Consider the following 22,786-nt stretch of genomic DNA (forward strand, 5'->3'; position numbering starts at 1 on the left):
AACGATAGCAAACTTACTTCGGATCTGCTTCTTGATTTCCTTGGCAGGGTCCAACCAATTCTGCAAAGAAAATGTTTCCTTTTTTCAATTTGAATTAGAAAACACAATAAACATTCTGTTTAAAACAGCGCTATGAGTCAAAGCCAGAACACGCGAAGGTCTGCCACCCCTTTCTCCTTGGAGCAGCAGTAGGCAGGGATAACACTAACTTTCAAGATGTGGCCCTTGGTAGAAGCAGAATTTTTATTAACCTTCCCAGATGTTGAGACGCTGAATGGTTTGAAGTAAAAAAGAAAAAAATTGAAATTAGTAAAATAAATCCACAGAAACCTTTTTCCAGAGTATCTTCTGGGAAAATTAGGTTTCCACAAGCTTGTTAAGAAGGTTTTTTTTGTTTGTTTGGTTGGTTGTTCTTTTGCTCTAATCCTGGAAGGGCTAAAAAGGATAAGTAAGCGTAGCATAGGGTACTACCCCATTTGCAACCCGGCGTGGGCACGAGGGGCTCCCTGGAGGCAGAGGGAGTGCAGGGGGGAAACCAGAGGCAGAACCGCAGCACCAGGGCTGCCCCCATTGATGCCACCCAGAGCCCAGTGACTATGCAAGACAAAACCTCTGCTGAGGAGGTGAGGAATTATCATGGCAATATATTGCTACTCCATGGATGCCAAGAAGCAGACAAAATTCCCCTGGAGAAGGCACACAGCAGCCTGGGTTCTCTCAGTGCCGCCGCTGCCTTGTCATCTGAACAGAATCAAATTAATATTTAAAATGCGTCACACAACCCAGAACAAAAAGTTTGCTTCCCCTAGGAAAGTTCCACTTTCTCCAAAGAAGGACAAACAAATGTATCAGAGAAAAAAAAAATATTAAAGAAATATCAAAGAAGCAGAACACAACAATCTCTCCCCAACAAAAATAACCAATTTGCAGCTGTCCAAACCCAGTCTGTGGTGCAAAACACGAGCCTGAAGAGCTCCAGCTAGCGCTGAGCACGAAAGCACACTATGCTCCAAGAAATTAAAGATGCATCAGGATTTCTGTTTTCAAAGGTGACATGTGATGTGGGCACAAATATTGTCTGTCTGGAAGTTATCTGGCAGAGGACGGAAGTGAATTGCTAAGTACTTTGATATTAAAAATATGCATGTTATTGATCAATAAATGTGGTGGTAGGTAGCATTCTTTTAGCTGTTTAGCTCTGTAAAGTAACTGGTGATCTATAAATGTTTAGTACTTCTAAAGTACCTGTTAATAATGAATACATTCTCCTCTTTCCAGTACAGGAAAGCACACCTATCTGGAAATGCACTTAAACGTTTGCTTTTACCACAACTCAAAGCTAAGCATATGCTAAAGTGTTATCTTGCACTGGTGTGGACCAAGCATCTGCTTAAGTGATTTTCTGAATCAGAAACAAAATCCTTATATTTAGAAGTCTGTAAAAAAGCAGGAAAAAAAGAGAGAAAAAAGGACTGTTTTCTTCTATATCATATGAAACAAAGGGAAGCCTAGAAAATAAAACTGTTGTTCTCACAAGACATAAACAGCTGAAGAAGCAGTAATAGCTCCAGCTGCATGGGGGAAGACCTTTCAGGCCACGCAAAGCACAAAATACCTTCACCTGGTGAGCTCTCCTTGGCTACAGCACATATTACTAAAATGTTTTGTTATTGGTTTCTTTCAAAATATTTATCTTAAAATGCCAAAATCACACAGCATATTTTAAATTATCCTTTGATGCTCTCTCTTCCATCATACCATGTCCAAAACAATATATATATATATCACCTGCATGTTAGATAATCTTGGACACTATTAATACACAGCTTATTTAATACTGCAGTTGAGATGCAGACAAGCAGAATGTGATTCACTATTGCCGCCAACTGCTTCTGAAGACTTATGTCTTTAGCCAAATCAACAATAACACTCAGATAAAGCAAGTCAAGACTTAAAGCCTTACTTTATCTTAGCAGTTAGCAGGAGCAGTCAATCAACTCCTGCCTATCTGTATCCCAACCATAGTATTATTAAGCCATATTTTAGTATTATATGTTTAGTAGTGTATCTATGAATGTAAATCTGACTTTCATCTATGGCAGTAATAAAATAAATCATACTAGAAAGAGAACCAGCTATACGATTAACTTCTTTCATGTCATAAATAGCCAACAGAGAGGGAAGCCAGGGAGGGAAGCCAGGGAAACACAGGGGATGCTTTTGAGAGGCAGAAAGTTATGAAAAACAATAGCTCGAGCTATGTCTATGGAACCTGGCAAGGAAGGTAACAACTTCTGAACTGTTTACAACTGTCTGGGGGGGTGTCTCACGGAGCTCTGATGTCCACATGCCAAAGGCCAGCCACAGTTTTGTGGGTTACCTTTTGGTTTTCTGTGTCTCTGTATGTTAGCCCAAAGTAGTCTTTTTCCAAAAGGTTCAGATGCTCGCATACTTTGTCAAACAGCACTTGACCTCTGGAACGTTTCTGTGGGAAATGAACAGGAAAAAGAAATCATGTTTGCAAAATAAAGTAATATAAGCATTAAAATAACACCTTTTCTGTTTAATTCTCAAATCAATAACCCCAAAATTATTTATTTGAAGTCATCCATCTTTTAAGCCTATTGAACTGGAGCTTCATAAGAATCTGCTGAATGGGGCAGATGTGCTTTCCATAAAAGTTCACGTCGTCTTGTGGAGTTAAAAATAAGTCAATACACGTCATGTTTCAATTTTCAATTAGAAGATCTCTTCTGTCTTTCAGGAACTGCAACTTCAAATGCATGCCGAGGTTGTATCTCAGCAAACCCGAGCAGTCTCTGTGTGCAACAGTAGCAACAAACAACCGTACAAAATATTCCTGGTCATGGCCTACCAGAGCTGTGACTGGGGGGCAATCCAAAAAAAAAGAAAGAGGAAAAGCCAAATGTGGAGGTATTTCTTGCTTCGGTAACAATGTGCACTGATTCCAGGATCCCTTTTTGTCTAATATATGGGGAAATACGACACTCCACCTACTGAAATCACTGAAAGAGCCTAGTATCTCACTGGGAACACAGCTGGGTGAGAAAGCAGCTTTCCAGTGTCCCACTAACCTTCTTTACTGCTAGCACGTTAGATGAGAAGATCTCTCACTGTCAACAGCCAGAGACCTCAGCAGAAGCTTCGTAGTATCTCTCGTATTGGACGGTAAAAATTCAGGTCATCCTAGTTCTCAGTGTTACACGTGACATTGAGAAAAAATCTCCAAAAAACTGAAGGCAGACAGGAATGTCCTCTTTACAAGCTACATGTGCCAACTTTGATATGCATTAATTATGATAAACAATTCAAAATTATTTGGGCCACTGTTTCATCACTGCCTGCTTCCCTAAGTACAACTCAGCTAAAGGAAAAAATCTCCCTACTTTATAACAAACACACGCATATATGAATATTTTAGTAGATGTCAGCGCTGCAGTTTCTTTATTTGTCGCATACACATGACTTGAAGCAGACTGCAAATACGCTGCTTGCTTCAAACACAGAGCAGGAGACTGACACAAAAGAGGAGAGAACGCCACCTCCAAATTTACGCGCCTCCGCCGACAGAGCTGCGCCCGGACTGTGCTGCCAGCCCAGCAGCCTTGGCCGGGGAATGGATATTTCACAATCCAAACTGACATAGCTACGCCAACAAACCCGTGGAGCCCAACGCTGGCCTCAAACTATTTTAGAAGCGGTAAGTGAGCCAAGAGAAAAGAAAAAAAAAAAAAAAAAAGAACTGAGGACTGCTGCCTAACACCCTGCGAAAACATTACAAGAGATGATGGACGGAGTTGTGCAGCGTGATCTAATTTATATTAAATTCAGTATTTCTATTGGGGCTATGACAGTATATTAGAAAGGAAGCAGGGAAATATCCTCTATGTTTTTATCGATGGGGGAACTGAAGAGTGTGGCTGACAGAGTCTAACAAGTGTTCTCCAGATGAGAAAAACACAGGCACAGAAGTGCATTGCAAGCATATTGCTGTAACTTCATTTACTGTGTCTTCCAGCATCATTTGAGCAAACAGCTCTAGGGCCTTGGTCTGCTTGTCACATGCTTTCCACCCTGTAGTAGGAAGCATAAACATACCCCAGCTCCTTTATAATTTCAAACAAATGTTTAGTTAATTCTGCACATCCCAAACTTGGAAGTAGATAATAAGAGGTTGGTGGTTTTATACTTGATGCTCCATGGAGGTGATCAGGAGGATAAAGATTTCACTACTGGTGCACAGAGAGGAACAAAGTCAGAGCCTTCAAGCCAAAGTTCAAGCTATAAGCAGAAATTGCCACATTTCTTGCCTTTCTACTTGATAACAAACAAAGTGGTTATAATGAACAGAGAGAAATAAGCAGGTTAGCTCTATAGGATACCTGCTTTGAGAGACACTATGCCTCCACCACTGCACCATTTACATGTGTTTGAATTGTGACACTTCAATGTCCTCTGAATTTTAAGAGTCACACAAGGCCAACACAGGAGCTGGTTTATGTGGCCAATCTGTGCAGCTACACAGATGTCAGCTTTGAGAAATAGTAGCTAGCAGCTGCAAGGTATGGTGTTTTAGTAGGGAATTGCAGGAAACAGTTGTGTGGGGCTCGGCTGTAATAAAAACGAACTAACCAAAAAAAACCCCAACGCTCAGAATTTCTTGTTTGGCTACACATTGCGGGCAAGTGAGAATAAGTATGGGAAGCCTGGAATAATTTGCATGGCTCATTTTTTTCTCCATGACAAAATGTATCCTCCTCCTCCTATAGGAAGATGCCCAAGTTGTACTCAGCCACTTTCCACAAAATTCCTGCTGCATCAGGATACTGGAAAACCCTGCCGGTGCTGCGAGAGGACGTCAGAAATACCACGTATAACAGACAGCCCTTCCCGGCTGGGGTCCTCTCTTCACCAAGGTGTGAACTGGTGAGGGCTGAGGGGAAACCTTCCCAGGACCACTCTTCTTCTCACTCTCCACAAAAACACCCATCACTGTCCAGACATATGAGCCTCATGTTGCAGCCTCGCTATTGCCCCAGGTGCCTCTTCCCAGGTCAGAGCTGAGCTGTGGGAGCAGGATTTAGAGGGCTTCTGTCATCTGGGGAGTGGGGGCTGCCTGGCAATGAAGCCACCACTGATGCCCTCCAAATCCTCGCGTACCTGCATGTACGCAGCACTGCTGCTTTGTACCCACACAGCATTAGCACATGCACCCCTCTTTCTAAAAACAACATTGCACAAAAACACAGTGAGGAGAGACTACTGCATTAATCCATGGGAAATTAAGAGGTTTAGTTAGGAATATATAATTAAAGCAACTGAACAGACCTCCCGTGTTCTTGTTAATTGCTTTTATTTTACTGTGTGCCCAAATAAGCATGCCAGACAAGGCAAGAGTATGATTGCTCTGGCAGGGAGAGAATGGGAGGAGGAGGAAAGAAAGGTCAAGTTACAAATTCATACAGCTCCTCAAACCATCCTAAACCTTTGCTTTCCACCATTTTGGGGTGACAAGTCTAAGGTGATGAAAGACTGACAGTCTGTTGATTACTATGGATCACAGGTTAATGCCAAAAGTGCCAAGCAATTCTCAGCAGTACAAAAAATGTGGAATAATAAAAAAAACAAAAAACATAAAACAAAAAACCCAAACCATTAGACTTCATGCAATAAAATACTGGCCAGGTAAATGAAGAGTTTTTCTGAAAGGTAAATATGGCAAGTCTCCTCCAGAAATATTCTTAGCTATTTTTCAGGCATGAATGGGATGAAATGAAATGTGCAGATGTGGAAAAAGAGACACTTTGCTTAAGCTTTGGGAAATCAAGGCAACAGAAAGGATGCAAAACATAGATTGAACAGTGTAAATGAGTACAAAAGTCTGGTAGCAAAAACTTTACACTTTTCACAGCCTGCTCCCTGCAGCTCTATAAAGGCCAGGGCTCTCACTCGAAGCTGGAATGGGAATAAACAGCCTCCTGGTCAAGCTCCCAGTGAAAGGAGCCAGCAGCAGTGAACTTGGCAAGCCTGTGCCCGCCAGCAGTTCCCACATGCAAGGGAGAGGAGAAACGGCCTCTCTCCTCGCCAACTTCTCCCCCAGTTTTGGAGCTGAGCTTCTCCCTCCTTGGGAGGCTGAAGGCCACAAAAGGCTCTCCTGTCCCCTAACTGGCTTCTCCAGAAATAGTCCATGCTCAAACCCATTGGCTTCTTCAGCCCATATCCCTCCATCCCACCCTATCCCCTTGCAAGACCACCAGACAAAGATAACACATTGTACATCAGTGAGAGCGAGCAGCTCAAAAATTAAGTACTTCCACCTTAGCTCTGCCTGGATAACAAGATTATTATAAAGTCAATTATTTTCATTGGTGAACATTTGGGTACAAGGTCTGGTATTATTGCAGAAAAAAAAGAGGAAGTTTTCCTTTATTATGATTAAGCCCATAGGCTATAATGTACTTATGATAAATGAACATTATTAAAGTGAAGAAATGCAAGCCTTTGCTATAGATACATTGTCACTTCAGTCACAAAATACGTATTGCACATTAATATAACCACAGAATCACAGATTGGCTGAGGCTGGTGGGCAGCTATGGAGATTGTCTAGTCCAACCCCCTCTGCTCGTGCAGGGCCACCTAGGGAAGGTTGCTCAGGATCATGTCCACTTGGGTTTTGAATATCTCTAAGGATGGAGACTCTAAAACCTGCCTGGGCAACCTGTGCCAGCATTTGACTATCCTCATAGTGAAAATGTTTTTTCTTCCATTTAAATGGAAGTTCCTGTATTTCACTTTCATACATTGCCTCTTGTCCTGGCACTGGGTACCGCTGAGAACAATCTGGCTCTGCCTTCTTTACTCCTCCCATCAGATACTGATACACACTGGTAAGATCCCTGAGCTGTCTCTTCTCTAGGCTGAGCAGTCCCAGCTCTCTCAGCCTTTCCTCACAGGAGAGATGTTCCAGACCCTTTCACCATCTTCGTGGCCCTTTGTTGGACTCTCTCCAGTATGCCCATGTCTCTCTTGTACTGGGGAGCCAAGAACTGGGCCCAGCACTCCAGGAGTGTCTCACCAATGCTGAGTAGGGTGGAAGGATCATCTCCCTCGACCTGCTGGACACACTGCCTAATGTGGCCCAGGGTGGCACTGGCTGCCTTTGCTGCCAGGGCACATCATTGACTCTTGTTCACCTTGTCCATCAGGACTCCCCGGTAATAATAAACCCTGTATGGCAGCAATCAAGCTACCAAAACCATATGTTACTGTACTGTGATAAGCAACAAGGAAAATTACATAGGAAACGAGCAACCAACAAGGTAATACAAAGATGTGACACCACCTTCCTTCTTACTAGCAGGTGCTAGTAAGACTCCAGGAACCCTCTTTGCTATTTAGTGTGATACAAGGAAGAGATCAGGAAGATTTCAAATGTTCTATGCTGGACAGTGCTTCCCAGACTGGAAGCTAGTTGGGCCGGAGGAACATTTATCAGGATCCAGAACTGCTGCCTCCAAGGGGCAAATTTCGCTTCTGTGCAAGAGCGTAGGCTTGGCTGCCCCAAGCCAGGAGACACCATCTCTCAGAAATGTCTCCTTCAAGCTGGTGTGGCTCTGGGTTCGGCAATCCTGCCCTGCACCTGAAACACAACCATTTGCAACTGCTTTTGGGGCATTTTGGCACCTGCCTTGGTGATGCAGCCTGAGCCTCTCTTCTGATGTACCCTCACCCTGAGCAACACACCTTCGCTTGCTGGGTAACCTCCAATCTACCGGACCAGTCATCTTTCCTAGCTTTATTCCAGCAGAGAGGCATCCATGCTCAGGACCTGTCACCACTTGGGCTTCTTCCAGACCGAATCCAAGCCTCTGTCTGACAAATTTCTCCCTGGAGGGGCAATGCCATACTGGGACCGGTATCTCAGCAAGGCTGAGGAGCCTCTGTTCTTGGGGGTTTTCAAGGCATTGGCCAGGCAATGCCACAGCTGGCCTGACCCCGTGCCAGCCATCACCTTGCTCAAATCAGGGGCTGGCCCAGCCGGCCTCCTCAGTCCCTTCCAACCAGCATGGCTGTGATACTGGGATCCCTGTGCACCTCCACAGACACTAAGGAGTTAATCGTCATATACCTGATTAAAGCGTAGAGCGTTAGTCTACTCTCATACTCTATTTTTACTCAGGAGCAGATTACCTTCCTCTCACTGACAGAGAACTAGGATGAGGAGCTGAAGAGCAGAAAACAGCCCTCTCAGCTTCCTAGAAATGAAAGCTATTGCAATCTCCCAAGTGTTGCATTTTGGAGCAGTTCTATTTTTGTATCCGATGCTGCAGTCTCATGTGGGTGCAAAATGCTGAGCAAAGGCTGGGGGTGGAAGCTGTCTGCAGCATGCAGGTACACCCCTCCTGTTTGAAAGCAATTACAAGAGATCACATTCAGACCAAGTTTTACAGACAAGGGAAAACCTGAAGACAGAAAAAGCCCCACAGCCAAACAGCTATAAAAGGATTTATTTTTGCCACCAATACCCATCATCTCCACTGTACAGTAACTGCAAAGTCAGGGCACCCCAATGAATTGAAACTTTGCCTCTCTTTCCGCTCAGTCCAGGAGCACAGCAAAGACAAACAAGTATCACAGCTGTGGACCTGGATTTTAAATGGAAAGAGTTTGCACATATCTTTCTGTGCAAATACATATGCAAACACGACATCACCACTTTACTTGGAAAAGCTGTCAAGCTGCCAGCGAACAACGCCACACTAGCACCAGCCCGGCGTTAAACTCTGTACAATTACTGTAATAACTCTAGTTAGGCACGATTGCTGGAAGAAGGACAAACAGATTAGTATCATGAAATCCCGGTAGGAATAATTGGACTATAACTGATGCTGAGGTTATCTGGTTCACATTCCTAATTAGCATTTGCACTTTCCAATGGATCTCAACAATGCACTGTATAAATGTATGGGCTGGCTCTAGCCTTGCATGCAGTAATGTATTTTGGCATGTGGCTGTACTAACCTCTTCATTTTCCCCCTTTCTTTCTGGTGGGGAAGTATTAGCTAATTTTTTTCATTTGCAGTGTGCATGATGAAAAAGATTCCAATTGTGTCCAGATCACTGATTTTATTTCAATTTAAATTGCATTTTGCAAGCTTGGTCAACACTTCGGTTTCTACACTGCAGGGGCCACGTGTTGGTCTCCTCTGTGCAAACGCGAGGAAAACACGCAGAAAAGTTAAAACATACATGGCAACAAATAACTAGCATACACATGGGGAAGTTTCTCCCTCCCCATGTTGCAGCTTCTGCAATTATTCTTGCAACACAAACAAGTGTAAATGATTAGCTGGCTGTCAGGAATACTTTGTACTCACCGCAGTGAGCACTCTCTTCCCACAAATTCCCCCAGCCGAGTCTCCAAGTTGCTGAAATTCCAGCCTCCTGACAACACACGTTCTCATTCTTTCCTCATGAATTACCCAGCTTACACAAAAATATACCCAATCCCAGAAAAACAACATTACTTGTGCAAATAGTCATTACTTGCATGCAAGCTTCCAAGATCACTTTTGTACTGAGAACCCCATTTCTGGGGGAGGGATTTGACCATCGCAAATATGTCATAATTTAATATGCAAAGGCAAATATGTGCATAATTTAATGCACATAATATGTCTATACACAAACATATACAAATCTATGAGTAAGTGAACATTCAGTGTGGTTCCAAATGTAGAGGAGCTGATGACCACATCACAGCACTTCTCCATCTACAGAGCGTCAATCAGAGGTCCTAAACTCATGCAGTCATTCTGGTAAGGAGTGTATTTTTATCTGCAAATGAAATGAAAATCTACATACTATGACATTTCCCATATTTTTTCTGAAAGAGTTTGAGCTGGTCAAGATACGAAGGGCTGAACTGAACAATTCTAGAAGCTAATCACTGTACTTCAGGCCAGAAAATTTCCAAATAGGGAGAATGTGGTTTTTGAAAAAATCTTGATTACAAGATGAAAAAAATAAGAGAAAGTTTATTTTTCCCAAGGAGGATAAATGGAAGAAGTCATTCCAAGTAAGTTTAGCTTCATTTCATTTCCACACATTTGTATTTTGCATTTTCAGAGGATTTGCTTTTGTGTTGTTTACACTTCTCCACAGTTTCTCTCCATGGGGAAAAGAAGATGAAGGAGGAAGGTGACAGAGGAGAAAAGAAACCCTGAATTTCTTCAAATCTGTTGTTTCTCAACTGAAGTCTCCAGCAGGAAGCTAAGTGGGGAGCATCCAGGAAGAGGAGTAGCATGGAGCATCTTTCCTGGAGCATCAATTGGCAGAAAATCAGTAAGCTTTCCTCTGGTTTACTGAAGTACATCTTACAGACGACATGTATAACTTGCAGGATGAGAGCTTTTAAAAGCATAACACGACTTAACCACTGGAATTTAGGCCCCTACATCCCCTGCTGTCCTTGCTGAAAATGGCACTGACAGTTCCAGAAAAATCAACATTCAGTTTTTCTGAACGTTCAGTGCATGTTCTAGGCATTATACAAAACATTTTAAAGAAAGTCACTTCTGCTACTGAACAAAAACTGCTGAAGTTACCGGTACAAGCTTGTACACCAAAGACAGCAGTAAGATATACAAAGAGACAAAGCAAACAACAAATACCCTACTCCCCTCTCCCACACAGACAGAGAAAAGCTTAAAGATAAAAGAAATGAACTCATCTGGTCTTTTTATTCCAACTATTTTATGTTTCTTAGGGAAAAATCTTGGGTTTGGCATATGTAGGGTATTATAATTGAACATTTATGAGGACACATGTATCCCTTGGATGGACATAATACTCTCAACCAGTTTGTAAGTAGTTTGCCAGCATGTGTAGGAGATACTGCACAAGATCCTTCTGCCAGCCTTTCAGGTGGCAAAGAAAATAAAGGCAATGAAATAAAAGTTTCAAAGCAAAACACATTCATTTTTTGGTTGTCAAAAGGAAATACCATTTAACCTTTTACATACTTAATTATAGCTACTAATGAAATTTCACCAGTAAACTGTGTTTGGAAAAGTCCCAGGTCACAGTTCCAAATACACTCTACTGAATAAACAATTTAGCCAGATGTGGGAAGAACTAAGATCTAGGCAATTTCAGAAAGATACAGTTGAATAAAAGCTGTGTTAAAAAGACCTTTTTTTCAATATGAATATACTTCATGTAAAGAAATGCTTTTTCTGAAAGCTGCATACAAGCTCTCCAAATGTTCTATTTCTTTATTGACATTTTTATGTGTGAACCTGCATATACATCCCAATAATTGACCAACATATTCTAATACTCTGAAATAAAAACTGCAATATTATTTTGCCTATCTCTGCTTGTTAATTTAGAACTCTATCCCATACTTCTCTGCACATATAAATGAACATCACATACGAAAACTTACAGGGTTTTTTTGACATACAGTGATGACTGATCATTTTCTTTTTTCCCCCCATCATGGTAGTACTATAATTTATCAGCTTATTGATATTTATTGTAATATAGCACATTGAAATGTATTATATTCCTGAAAATAACCTTTTCTGACATCTATCTCCTAAGTATTTAATACAAGCATGTAGATAAATATGTAACACTGTCTACGCTATAGTTACATACCTGCACCAAGTGTCAATGACATTGTATAACATGACATAGTTTTTATCAGGGGCAACCTTCTTTAATGCCATTTGAGCCTGCAATCCTAAAAAGCCAGCACTAATCTAAAAAAGCCCAGAGGACTGCTAAATCCCAGTAAGAAGATTGGTGACCTAGTCCCGATTCTGGCATCAAACCAAATTAGGGTTTTTGCCTTCTACATCAGCAGCAGAGATCACACCAGCACTGGCATCATATGAGCTCTGAGTGTACTGATGTGTGTGCCACACAGTTTGCGTGCTTAGGAATAAAGTGGGCACTTCATTCATGGCAATGCAAAGCAGCAAAAGGGGGCACCTGAGAAATAACAAATACTCTGGAGCATGTCTTTATATGTGGAAGCATAACAGCCACAGCTGCATGTGTACAACGGCTACAGAAATAACTGTCAAACCTGATGATCAGAAAATACTTGGCCATCCCAAGTGTATCAACAGAATTCATACTGTAAAAATTGATATCTGGTAACAGCTTACAAGCACTACTCTCTGATAAAGGAAAACAGAACAGTGGATACTATTTCTCAAACAGCAGTTCAGTTCTCAGCACATTAATTAGTCTCACACATTTGCTAAATCCTGACATAAGATAATAAACCATATTCCACGATTTTGGAGGCTTTTCAACAGAGAAAGCACCCCCCTTGCTCAGCCTTCTTAAGAACACAGATTGTTCAGGCATTGATTTTAACTAGACATGCAGCTGATCCACCGGCTTAATGCCTCCTGCCTGCCCTCCTGCAAGACACTCTGTGGTAACTCAAGCAGGTCTCTTGGGATTCAATACAGCAGTTGAAGCTTTCCAGTGGGGGTTACAAATATGAATATTTTCCTTATTCTACCTATACTTAGATAAGCTCAGCAAACACTCATCTCTCCTGCATAACTGTTAACTATGCACAAGCCTAGCACTGACACAGCAAGGGGGAACCAACCACTACCTGTACCATAAATAGTTACTGGCATATATCAGCAAAAAGAAACAATAAACATTTTGTTTATTTTCAGCTGAAAAAAAGCTCTACTGTCAACATAGTCCTATTTACAGAGTAATCTTGTCATATGAATTTAAAAGCCACAGAGCTCTCCCTGACCTACATTGCCAGGCTGGAGTGAAGGAAAAAAAACACAAAACAAACCAAAAAAAACCCCCACACATCACACAGAAACCACAGCACAGAAAGATGCTCTTGAGGCAGGAGAGGCAGCATGATGATCAGGCTTTTAGATTTGGGGTACCTTAGACAGTATCACAACATCAGTGCTGGGTTGTCAAGAAAAATAACGTAGCCTGTTTTCAAGCTACATCTAAGTTTTATCCACTTCAGATCAAAACTGTTTCTGCCAGAGCAAGATAAACCATGAGAGACAGACCTCGCTGCCTATCAAAGCTTTGCAAGCAGGTATTTCCTCACCACCCAGTCCCATGTCTGATATTTTGTTCACTGTATCAACAGACAGGGATAAGAAAACATACAAGCAGCCCAGCGAACACTGCTCAGCTGGAAAAAAAAAAATCACCCATATGAGGTGTTACAATTTTATATGACACCTAATATTTTTAGTGGATGATAATAAAGTGAACATTTCATAGAATCATAGAATCGTTAAGGTTGGAAAAAAACCTTACGATCATCGAGTCCAACTGTTAACCTAGCACTGCCAACTCCACCACTAAACCATGTCCTCAAGCACCACGTCTACCCTTCTTTTCAATACCTCCAGGGATGGAGACTCAATCACTTCCCTGGCCAGCCTGTTCCAATGCCTCACTACCCTTTCGGTGAAGAAGTTCTTCCTAATATCCAACCTAAACCTCCCCTGGCACAACTCGAGGCCCTTTCCTCTCGTCCTATTGCTTGTTACTAGGGAGAAGAGACCGAACCCCACCTCGCTACAGCCTCCTTTCAGGTAGTTCTAGGGAGCAATAAGGTCTCCCCTCAGCCTCCTCTTCTCCAGGCTAAACAACCCCAGCTCCCTCAGCCACTCCTCATAAGACTTGTGCTCCAGACCCTTCACCAACTTCGTTGCCCTTCTTTGGACACGCTCCAGCACCTTAATGTCCTTCTTGGAGTGAGGGGCCCAAAACTGAACACAGTACTCGAGGTGCGGCCTCACCAGTGCCCAGTACAGGGGCACTATCACCTCCCTGGTCCTGCTGGCCACACTGTTCCTGATACAAGCCAGGATGCCATTGGCCTTCTTGGCCACCTGAGCACACTGCTGCCTCGTGTTCAGGCAGCTGTCAACCAACACCCCCAGGTCCTTTTCCACCAGGCAGCTCTCCAGCCACTCCTCCCCCAGCCTGTAGCGTTGCATGGGGTTGTTGTGACCCAAGTGCAGCACCCAGCACTCAGCCTTGGTGAATCTCATACAGTTGGCCACGGCCCAACGATCCAGCCTGTCCAGGTCCCTCTGTAGGGCCTTCCTACCCTCCAGCAGATTGACACTTCCACCCAACCTGGTGTCATCTGCAAACTTACTGAGGGTGCACTCAATCCCCTCATCCAGGTCATCAATGAAGATATTGAACAGGACCGGCCCCAACACTGAGCCCTGGGGTACACCACTCGTGACGCAGTCTCACCCTGGTGAGGCCATCAGCAAGGACGGTGACAAGGACAGGACCCCTGGAGCCAACAGACCTCGATCTGTCTGGAGTAAAAGGCGAATAAAAGATCATCCTCTCCTGGGCTCTTGCAAACAGGTTAACCAGCAATGAGCCTTACAGTACCTGTGTTTGAGTGTGCATGACCAAAAAATTTTTAAAAACTTCGCCAGATAGAGAACAAGCTCCTGTTGCCTGGATCGTGTCCAACTGGTGCACCAAGGGGAGGGAACCAGAGGCAACACTTCACTAGGAAGTTTTCAGCTAATCATTTATTCCCTAGAAAATGTAGTTTCAGGGCAGCTGAAAATATTTGTCAATGTAGGTCGACCTCTCACAATTGTTTTCACCGTTATGAAAAATGGCTGGTACCTCCAAGGTATCAAAATGAAGATTTTTGTCTGCTAAACCCATCGTTTCACTGCCCAAATCATTTTCAGAAACTATTAATGAAAGGCAAGAGATAAGAGGACCAGATGCAGAAAACAGATGCGGAGAGGACACATACAAATATATTTTTTTTTGTTATTTTAAACTTTTGGCATTTATCTTGATTGCGACCATGCCCTCTGCTGTGCCTAAGGGTGGAATTTAAAGCCCAACCTGCTGTTTACTTGGTGTGATATCTGAAGTAGTGACTTGGGTTTAATTCTTGGTTCTCCTTCAGTCTCTGTAAAATACTTGCATATTAACTGGAGGAAATACAAGAGACCCCAGCTGTCTAACCACTTAGGCGTGTTTTCCTACCAAGGTTGTAAGAGACCTTCTCCCTGAGTACCATGCAGCCCAGATGTTCCCAGCTGTGAGGAGCTGCGGGGGAGCTGAACCTCTCCTGGCAAGGAGGAAACGCTCCAGCCCCACATGCGCCACACCAGCATCCTCCCTCTGCCTTGTGGCCTTTCCAAAAGGCTTGGCTCAACCCAAAGTGACCTTTTCTGATTTAGATTTCTTTAGCTTCAGTGAAATAATAATACTACTACTAATAATAATCATCAACACTAAAAGGGAGCCTGAACATTTTTATTTTTGTTTCAATTACCAAACTGAAGCAAAAAACCTTTTTCACAGTTGATTACTATGAGCTGGACAGCATAGGTATCGATTTCCAGACCATTAGGCTTCTTGAATTGACAAGTACTTTAACTCATAAAAAGCTGCCTACAGTATTTGGAAAAAGCAAACCAGAAGAGTTGTATATTAACTCTCTTCAGCTGGAACACATTCAGGCAATACTCAGATGCCTACTGACATGTGTCAGGTAACATAGATCTTAACTGAATCCCCTGGCTAATCTAAGTCAGCCCTAATTAGCGGGTCTGGGGACAGAAAACATTCTGTGTAATGACGACGATGCATCTCAACCCAGTCACATTTACTGAAACACGTCCCGGAGAAGGAAAAAAAAAAACTAAAACAAAGCTCTTCATATTAAATTAACTGAAATGTAAGCAATGAGTAGGTCAAAAGGAAAAGACTTATTAAAAAAATTCCCTCTTGCTTTCAGTAATCAGTTTCACATGTAAAGCCATTTGCAAGAGACTGTGTGGAATTCATTAAACAATTAAATGTGCAGGGGGTAACTGAAACTGTATCCTTCAGAAAGCAGAGTGCATCTTATTACAGCAGTTTCCTTCCTGACCTTAAAGCCCACCTCAAAACGGATGAGAAATTCGATGTTATTAAACTCCCCGTGCAAAAGCTGAGCGCAGGTCCGTTGCTGCGACGGGTGCTGGTGAAGGGTTAGCTCAGACGCTGCGCGGGGAGGGGGAAAACAGGGCCATGTGTTCCCCCATGCCATACAGAAACACAGAAGGGTTTTTTCTCCAGAGGTAGTCTTGCAAGCCAGATTTGGAAAACCAGGAAAAGAAACACATGCAGCACTGAAGTCAGTCACCGCAATCTTTCATTTCTGGCAGTGGTGGCAGAGCAGAAGTAAGTCTGCTTGTTCTCTATTCTTCAAGCCTGTCCTATGACTATCTTTAATGAGTTATTCTTTTAAGGAAGCGCCCATGTACTTTTCTACAGGAGAAAGAAAAATTCATGTGAAACAGCACTCTCCATCCTGCTTGAGAATCCATCTATTTCATGCCCATTTTGTCTCCAAAAAGCAGTTTCAGCACATACTAGGCGCAGGGCAGAAAGGGACCTGTTCACTTCAGTCTGCCTCTGTCCATGTCATAAACCCTGGTTTTGAAGGTGTGGAAATAAAACACCTCACCATTGCAACTCAAGTACGCTACTCCAAAGTCACTTGAGGATGTGGGGAAACCCAGTATTAAGAAAATGGGGTGTCCATCAGGGAGTCACCAGAGGTTCCTCACAGAGGTGTAGCAGGGGCTATCGCCACCAAGAGCATAGGACATCCAACTACTGCCCAGGTCCCAGCAGCAGCATGGCCGAGAAAACTGGATGAAAAAAAAAAAAAACCCAAACACAGTGTATTTTTACCAATCCCCTCCTACCTCGGCTGACCCCCACCTACCAAGACGAGGGGATACCAGTAATGCTTTCTGAGATGTTGGCCTTCCGTGTGCTCTGCAGCCTATCTGAATCCTATGGCAACTCGCTCTGTTTGATGTAGGGCTGCGGAGATGCCACAGACAGGCTGCCATGGAAACATTTGTTTTCATTTACTGCTGTCCTGCACGATAAGAAAGTCTGAGCAGTAGAAGAACGAAGAAAGAGTATAAATTACCAATGGGCTCAGACAGCTGAGCCTTCGAAAATGAAATCTAATTATTTTACCATTTATTTAGACAGATTATGTTATAGCTTTCCGATCTCACTTTGTGATTAATAACATGTATATGTTTAGAGCAGAAACGATGAAGGCAAATTCCAACCTGTTTTAGGAAGACACTTCAAATTAGGCTACATATAAGGGAGAGGATGACAGCTGGTTCCACTTGAATCTTTTAATTAAAATGCAGTAGTCTAGATAAAAGAAAATTGAGATGGGGTAGAGAGGAAAGAGGTGGGAAATAAATCCTAGAAATAGTGTAATTGTACTACAGCGCTTGAAAACCCCTACTTAAAGTGGGAGGAACCCAGAAATAAGTTATTTCTGCATGTTTTCTTGTATCTTAGGAAAAAGCTGAACTAGTGCGCTCACTGTCTTTTTTAAGGTTATCTGAAATCAATCTGCAGTCTTGGATCTTGCTTTATCTTTGGTTCTTCAAACCAACAAATGTGAAGTATAGGTCTAGCTTGCTTAACAGAGAAGTCTTCAGCACCTTCTTTGCCATGCAGTTTTGGCCCCAGCTGTGGACTTGGCCACTTTTGACAAAAAGCATTTCTGGTCCTGATGCTGGCTGGGAGAGTGCAATGAAGAGCGCAAGAAGAACCACTTCCAGCAGGGGCGGACATCTAGATGGAAATCACCACTCAGCATCCATCTGAGCAGACTGTGTCGACTCCTGTGACTGAGCGCCCATTAGAAACCTCCAGCTTCTTCATGACATGGGAGAACCACGTAGCCACCCTGAGGCTGTTTTTCTTTGAGGGAGTATCAGGGACAATGTCAGCATACAGCAAATACTTCTACTACAAAAGCCAACAGCTGTCCCTGGACAGGTGAAGCACCATTCGATGACCATTACATCTCTGAAAGGAAATACCTCTCTTAAATAAGCCTGCTGCTACCATCTGTAGGCTCCCAGACAAGAGCGGCAGTGGGGGTACAGATGGTAACGCTTCTGGTTTATGGTTTTGGAGGAGGATGAATGAACAGGTTGGGTTACCTACTTAACCTGGTTTTGGCTTGTAATGTCTTACTGCATGAGAGACTTTCTGGGTCAGGATAGATACAACACACAGGCAGTAACACTGTGGGGCCTCAGGAGAAAGCTTTTACCTGGCATTTACTTAAGATCCTTTCACCGAATAGATACCACATTAGATGAAGCATTGTTAACCTCAGCTTTGAAGTTACCTCCACTACATCTTCCCCTGTAGACATACAATATGAAAAACGCCTGGTGTCACAAATGCAAAGTACTGGATGTGAGAGAGACTGAAAGACACAACAGAAGGCAGTGAAGACGCTCAGCATTTCACATGGAATAAGAAAGAGGGGCTTCTGAAACAAAGGACAACAAGGGAATAATGGATTAACCAAACCTGCCTCAGACACATCTCAGTCTGTGAATATGTGCAATTTCGGCTGTCAGGTCATTAACTGGATGAACACAAAATTGATAAGCCGTAGGTTGCGCTCTACTTGACAGCAATAAGCTCCTTTAAATGATATTAATATTTAACATATATAAAAGCATTTGTCATTTGCAAAGCACTCCGTAGAGTAACTGATGGATTCTATAATGATCCCCAACTCCCAGACAGGGAATGCAATTCTAGAGGGATAAATATCTGGCCCACGTCCAAACCAAGATTCACTGACAGAGCTATTACTCTAGCTCAGAATTAGGTTTCTAAGTTTATGGTCCTTCTAGATCACACTGCTTTGTAGCCTTCACTGGGTAGAAGCATGACACACAGACAGAGCTGGAAGACAGAAGCTGACAACATGGGATGACATTTCTGACGCACATCCACCGACTGTCACATCCCTACCCTGGGCCACCATCCACAACGAAAAATGCAGTTAAGTGGGTTAAACACAAGGAATGGAAATATTAGATATTTGATTGCCATGTGCTGTCCGCCCCTCTCTCCTTTCTTTTAAGGAATTAATCTTGGGGAATTTACTGACCTCCATAATTTGTTAGGTCTTTCAGTATACTTTTTTTTATACTCCCCCCCCCCCCCCCCCCCCCCCCCCCAGTTTAAAGGGATACAGTAAATTCACTTGTAGGTGATCCTTAAAATATGATAGCATTTTTCTGAAATGTGACAGATTATTTCTTGTGCTGCAGCACTGAGCTTCTGTGAAACAGAACTTTGTTATTACCCAAAATTACTGTAGGAGAACTTCACCTTCAGCCTCCTACATGGTTTCCTGAGACGTCTCCTGAGACAGACCTTCAGTCTCCCTCTGACCTATTAACTCCCTTTGTATATACTTTTTCTGCCTGGGAGAAAAAGCACAGTGAAAGTCACATCATCTCACTTGGCTGGACACAGCATCCTTCTGCTGTAGCTGAACTTCATGCACATGGGAAGTGGACTCCCCTGGGAATCTACCAAGTGTTCCCACAGGCCAGAATGGGCTGTGCCAGAGAGGTACCTGCAGTTGCATCCTCAATACACATAGTATGCTGACAATACCACCTAGGAAGGATGCAAAGTCTGGATCATCCATTTAAGGTACGTAAATGCATGCGTCACTCCAGTTGCACTTGTTCCCTGAAATATCTGTGCCTTCTAAACCACTCCCTGAAATATTTGTGCCTCCCAACTAACTTTTGTTTCAATGCACCCAATGGTCTGCTCATCATCCTAGCTTTGTCATTTGAGGAGTCATCCTTTTAGGAGCTCTATTCTCATCAATATTACATTCTGCCTAGGAAGTCTAACCATCTTAGAAGCAGATAAAGTGATTATTGATGGCAGTCAATACGACTTCAAAATATTTCAGCAGTGTAAGTATGCATACAAAATTTATATTGGACATCATTCAAGAGCTATTCAGAACTTGCAAAGCAGAGAAATCTGACAAGCAATAAACCATGATGGCTTCTATATGCTAGCATTTTGACACGTCAACTCCAACAGAGTCCAAGTTTAGCAAAAAAGTGAAACTTCCTAAAACAAAGTATTCTTCACAGCATTTTTTTGCATAAGTGGAAGTCTAACATAACAAATCTCCCCTTCTGCTCCATCTTACATTCTCATAAAGCTCAGCCCGCTAGACAAGATTTCCATAGAAATCCTATTTAATAAAATTTGATTGATTGTATTCCAAAAAGTGACTCACATTTTATAACCAAGTGGCAAAAGCTGAAACAAGTTTGACTCTTTCCATCAAAGCCAGTATTAGTCATTCTTCCAGCTTAATGGTTTGCACACTATTCTTGACAGACAAAACTGGGACCGCAGGTCAAGAAATGACAATTTAATAGTCACAAAGTATGTGGCCAGATAGCTATTGCTAGTCTGAAGGAAACAACACAGGACTTGGCCAGTGAAACTAAAAGATACTCGACAGCATGACTGCTAAGTCACTGTAAGAGTAATAAAATCACAGCTCCTGTGTTAGCATAGCAAAATTTGGCCCAAACTGTAAAGCCGCGGTTAAATAAAAATCAAAAAGTTCTTCCTCACCTGCCACTCTCCAAAGCACTTAAAACAAGAGTGGCTGGAGGATGCAAGGGCTGGGTGCAATCTGATTGTAAAGACATCAGGATTTGGCTCCCAGTCAGATACTGCTTTCCTCTGCCTTCTCTCCTTCTTCATGTTCCTGCAGGTTCCCTTTTCAAGCCTGCAGACTATCCCATCTCTACCTTTATTCTCTTCTGTCTTCCCCACGTGGCTTTTCTTCTCTGCTGCACCCTGTGGTTGCCCGAAGGAGGGCTGGCTTTGCAGAGCCCTCCAACACACATCCTTCCCCTCCTGGCCGCTGCTTGTGGCCTCCTTCCTGACCTAAAGCAGGCTCAGGACAGGTGTACCACTGTCCAAAGACCACCTCAGTGACATGGCTCGAAAGGCTGAATGGAGAAATGGGTCCACTCCAAGACGCTGAATTTGCTCATGCCCACTATGAGATGCTAAAATTGCTTATGCTCTACTTCTCCATGGCCTTCTGGAGTTGAAGGTAAGGCATCCTCTTACCATGGGTCTGCCTGCGGGCACAGACTGGTTTCTAAGTGACAGTGCAGCAGACCATCCCTCCCAAAAGTAGGTTCCCAGCAAAGTACCAGCAGGGAAGGCAAGTTTCCTTGCCACAGAAAACCACCAGCAACCTTCTGCCAGTAACGTTCAGACACAGTTATGATTCACAGACATTATGAAGAAGCACACAAATCTCACCACCCTCACTGCTATTTGCTCCTGACACTTCCCCTGCCTCCCTTGGGTGTCTCTCATACCCCTGCTAATCTCACGATGGTCAGAATTACTGTTTGGACAATGACTCAACGTGAGTCTCAACTCAGCAGAGTACCAAGGAAAAGAGAAGCCCTATGGGACCAAATCCTTCTTTGTTTATGGGCTCTGCTGCCCATAATTCATTTTCTGCATTCTGTTGTGGCATGTGCTGACATAAAAGTAATCCAAAGTCTCTGGCTGTTCCAGGGACTGCTCACAATCCCTCACCCAGCTCAAATCTGTACAATGTCTTCAACCAGACGTCTTCAACTTCTTCAGAGAAAACAATAATAGCATCTCTGTGCTTGGCATTGGTGAAATATCAGCCCATTCATATTTTTGCTTAAATTAGGAATCTAATTTCAAATATTTTCCTCCAGACAGGATGAAAAAAAGAAGTGAAAATGTAATTTACCTCTACTTCACATGCATATTCCGATCCATCCAGGAGTGTCACTTTGCACTGCATATTTTTCGGTTTCTTGACGATCTTTAGAGGAGACTTGGAAAGTTTGCTAGACGATGATTTCTGAGAGAGCTTGTCGTCCTCTAGCTGCTGGTATTCCAGCTGTTTTGCACTCGCAGCAGCAAACTCCTGTTCTTTGTCTGTGGCCTATTAAGAGAAAGAAAGATACGTTTTGAAGTGAGATAAACCAATCACGCAATGCAGTACACTATGCACCTTGCACCCAAGCATTTAGGTGAGCCTAGTGTGGGGCTTGGACGATAAAGCCCCTGATAGAGGACAGAGTCTTCTTTATCTATTGAAAAGATTTCCCATATTCCCCATATTCCTCCCAGCCCTCCCTTCTCACTCCAAAATGTCCAGAATACCCATGAAGGAGGAGCATGCATGAAAATACTTTAGACTTCTACTTTTTCCATAGGTACAGAATCCCACTTGGACTTCTTGGACCTGTTTTTTTTGGTCTGTTGGAAATGCTGAATAATTGGTAAACGTGATGAACAGATATTCCTACAGTTTCTTGATATTACTTTTAAGTCCTGTACCTATTAAATCATATGATGCTTCCATGGTGTCATACGGAATAGGAAAGTAACATCAGGTTTGCACTAATTTCGCTCTCAGTGAGAAAACAGTCCCCTGAATGAGGGGAAAGATCTGCCCATGACGTTGTGAATTTGCAGGGGGATGCTGACGTGCCTGGGAGAGCGAAAGGCTCCCCAAGTGCCTGAGCGAAGGGTTAAACAAACAGGATGGAAATGAGGGGCCAAACGACTTTTATGTGCAGCCGGCTGGCTAATGGATGATAACTACGGGATGAGAGGCTGAATTTTGCTCTCCACAGATGCCCGATAAGTCCCTCAAGCTGTCGAGAAGAAGGTGCTATTTGAAAGACAAATATACTGCAGGGGAAAGGGGAGAGAAAAAACAACCATGGTTACTTTTGCTTGGGTTTATCTGAGGGTCAGACCATTTGAAGAGTTACCGCGACGCAGCACAGCC

At 43.0% G+C, this 22,786-nt stretch overlaps 1 protein-coding gene across 1 annotated transcript in view; it reads right to left on the minus strand.

Moving 5' to 3' along the window:
* EPB41L3 (erythrocyte membrane protein band 4.1 like 3) overlaps nt 1-21,802 on the minus strand; it is a 59,633-nt gene extending 37,831 nt beyond the window's left edge. The window contains exons 1-3 of the mRNA XM_082304311.1: nt 21,734-21,802; nt 2,381-2,485; nt 18-60 (exon numbers count right to left, since the gene is read on the minus strand). Coding sequence (XP_082160437.1) covers nt 18-60; nt 2,381-2,485; nt 21,734-21,787 — 202 coding nt within the window. The 5' untranslated portion in view covers nt 21,788-21,802. The remainder of the gene's footprint in view (nt 1-17; nt 61-2,380; nt 2,486-21,733) is intronic.
* Between the last annotated feature and the right edge of the window lie 984 nt (nt 21,803-22,786).

The sequence above is a fragment of the Platalea leucorodia genome, assembly GCF_965183815.1.
Source record: "Platalea leucorodia genome assembly, chromosome: 1".
NCBI lineage: Eukaryota > Metazoa > Chordata > Aves > Pelecaniformes > Threskiornithidae > Platalea > Platalea leucorodia.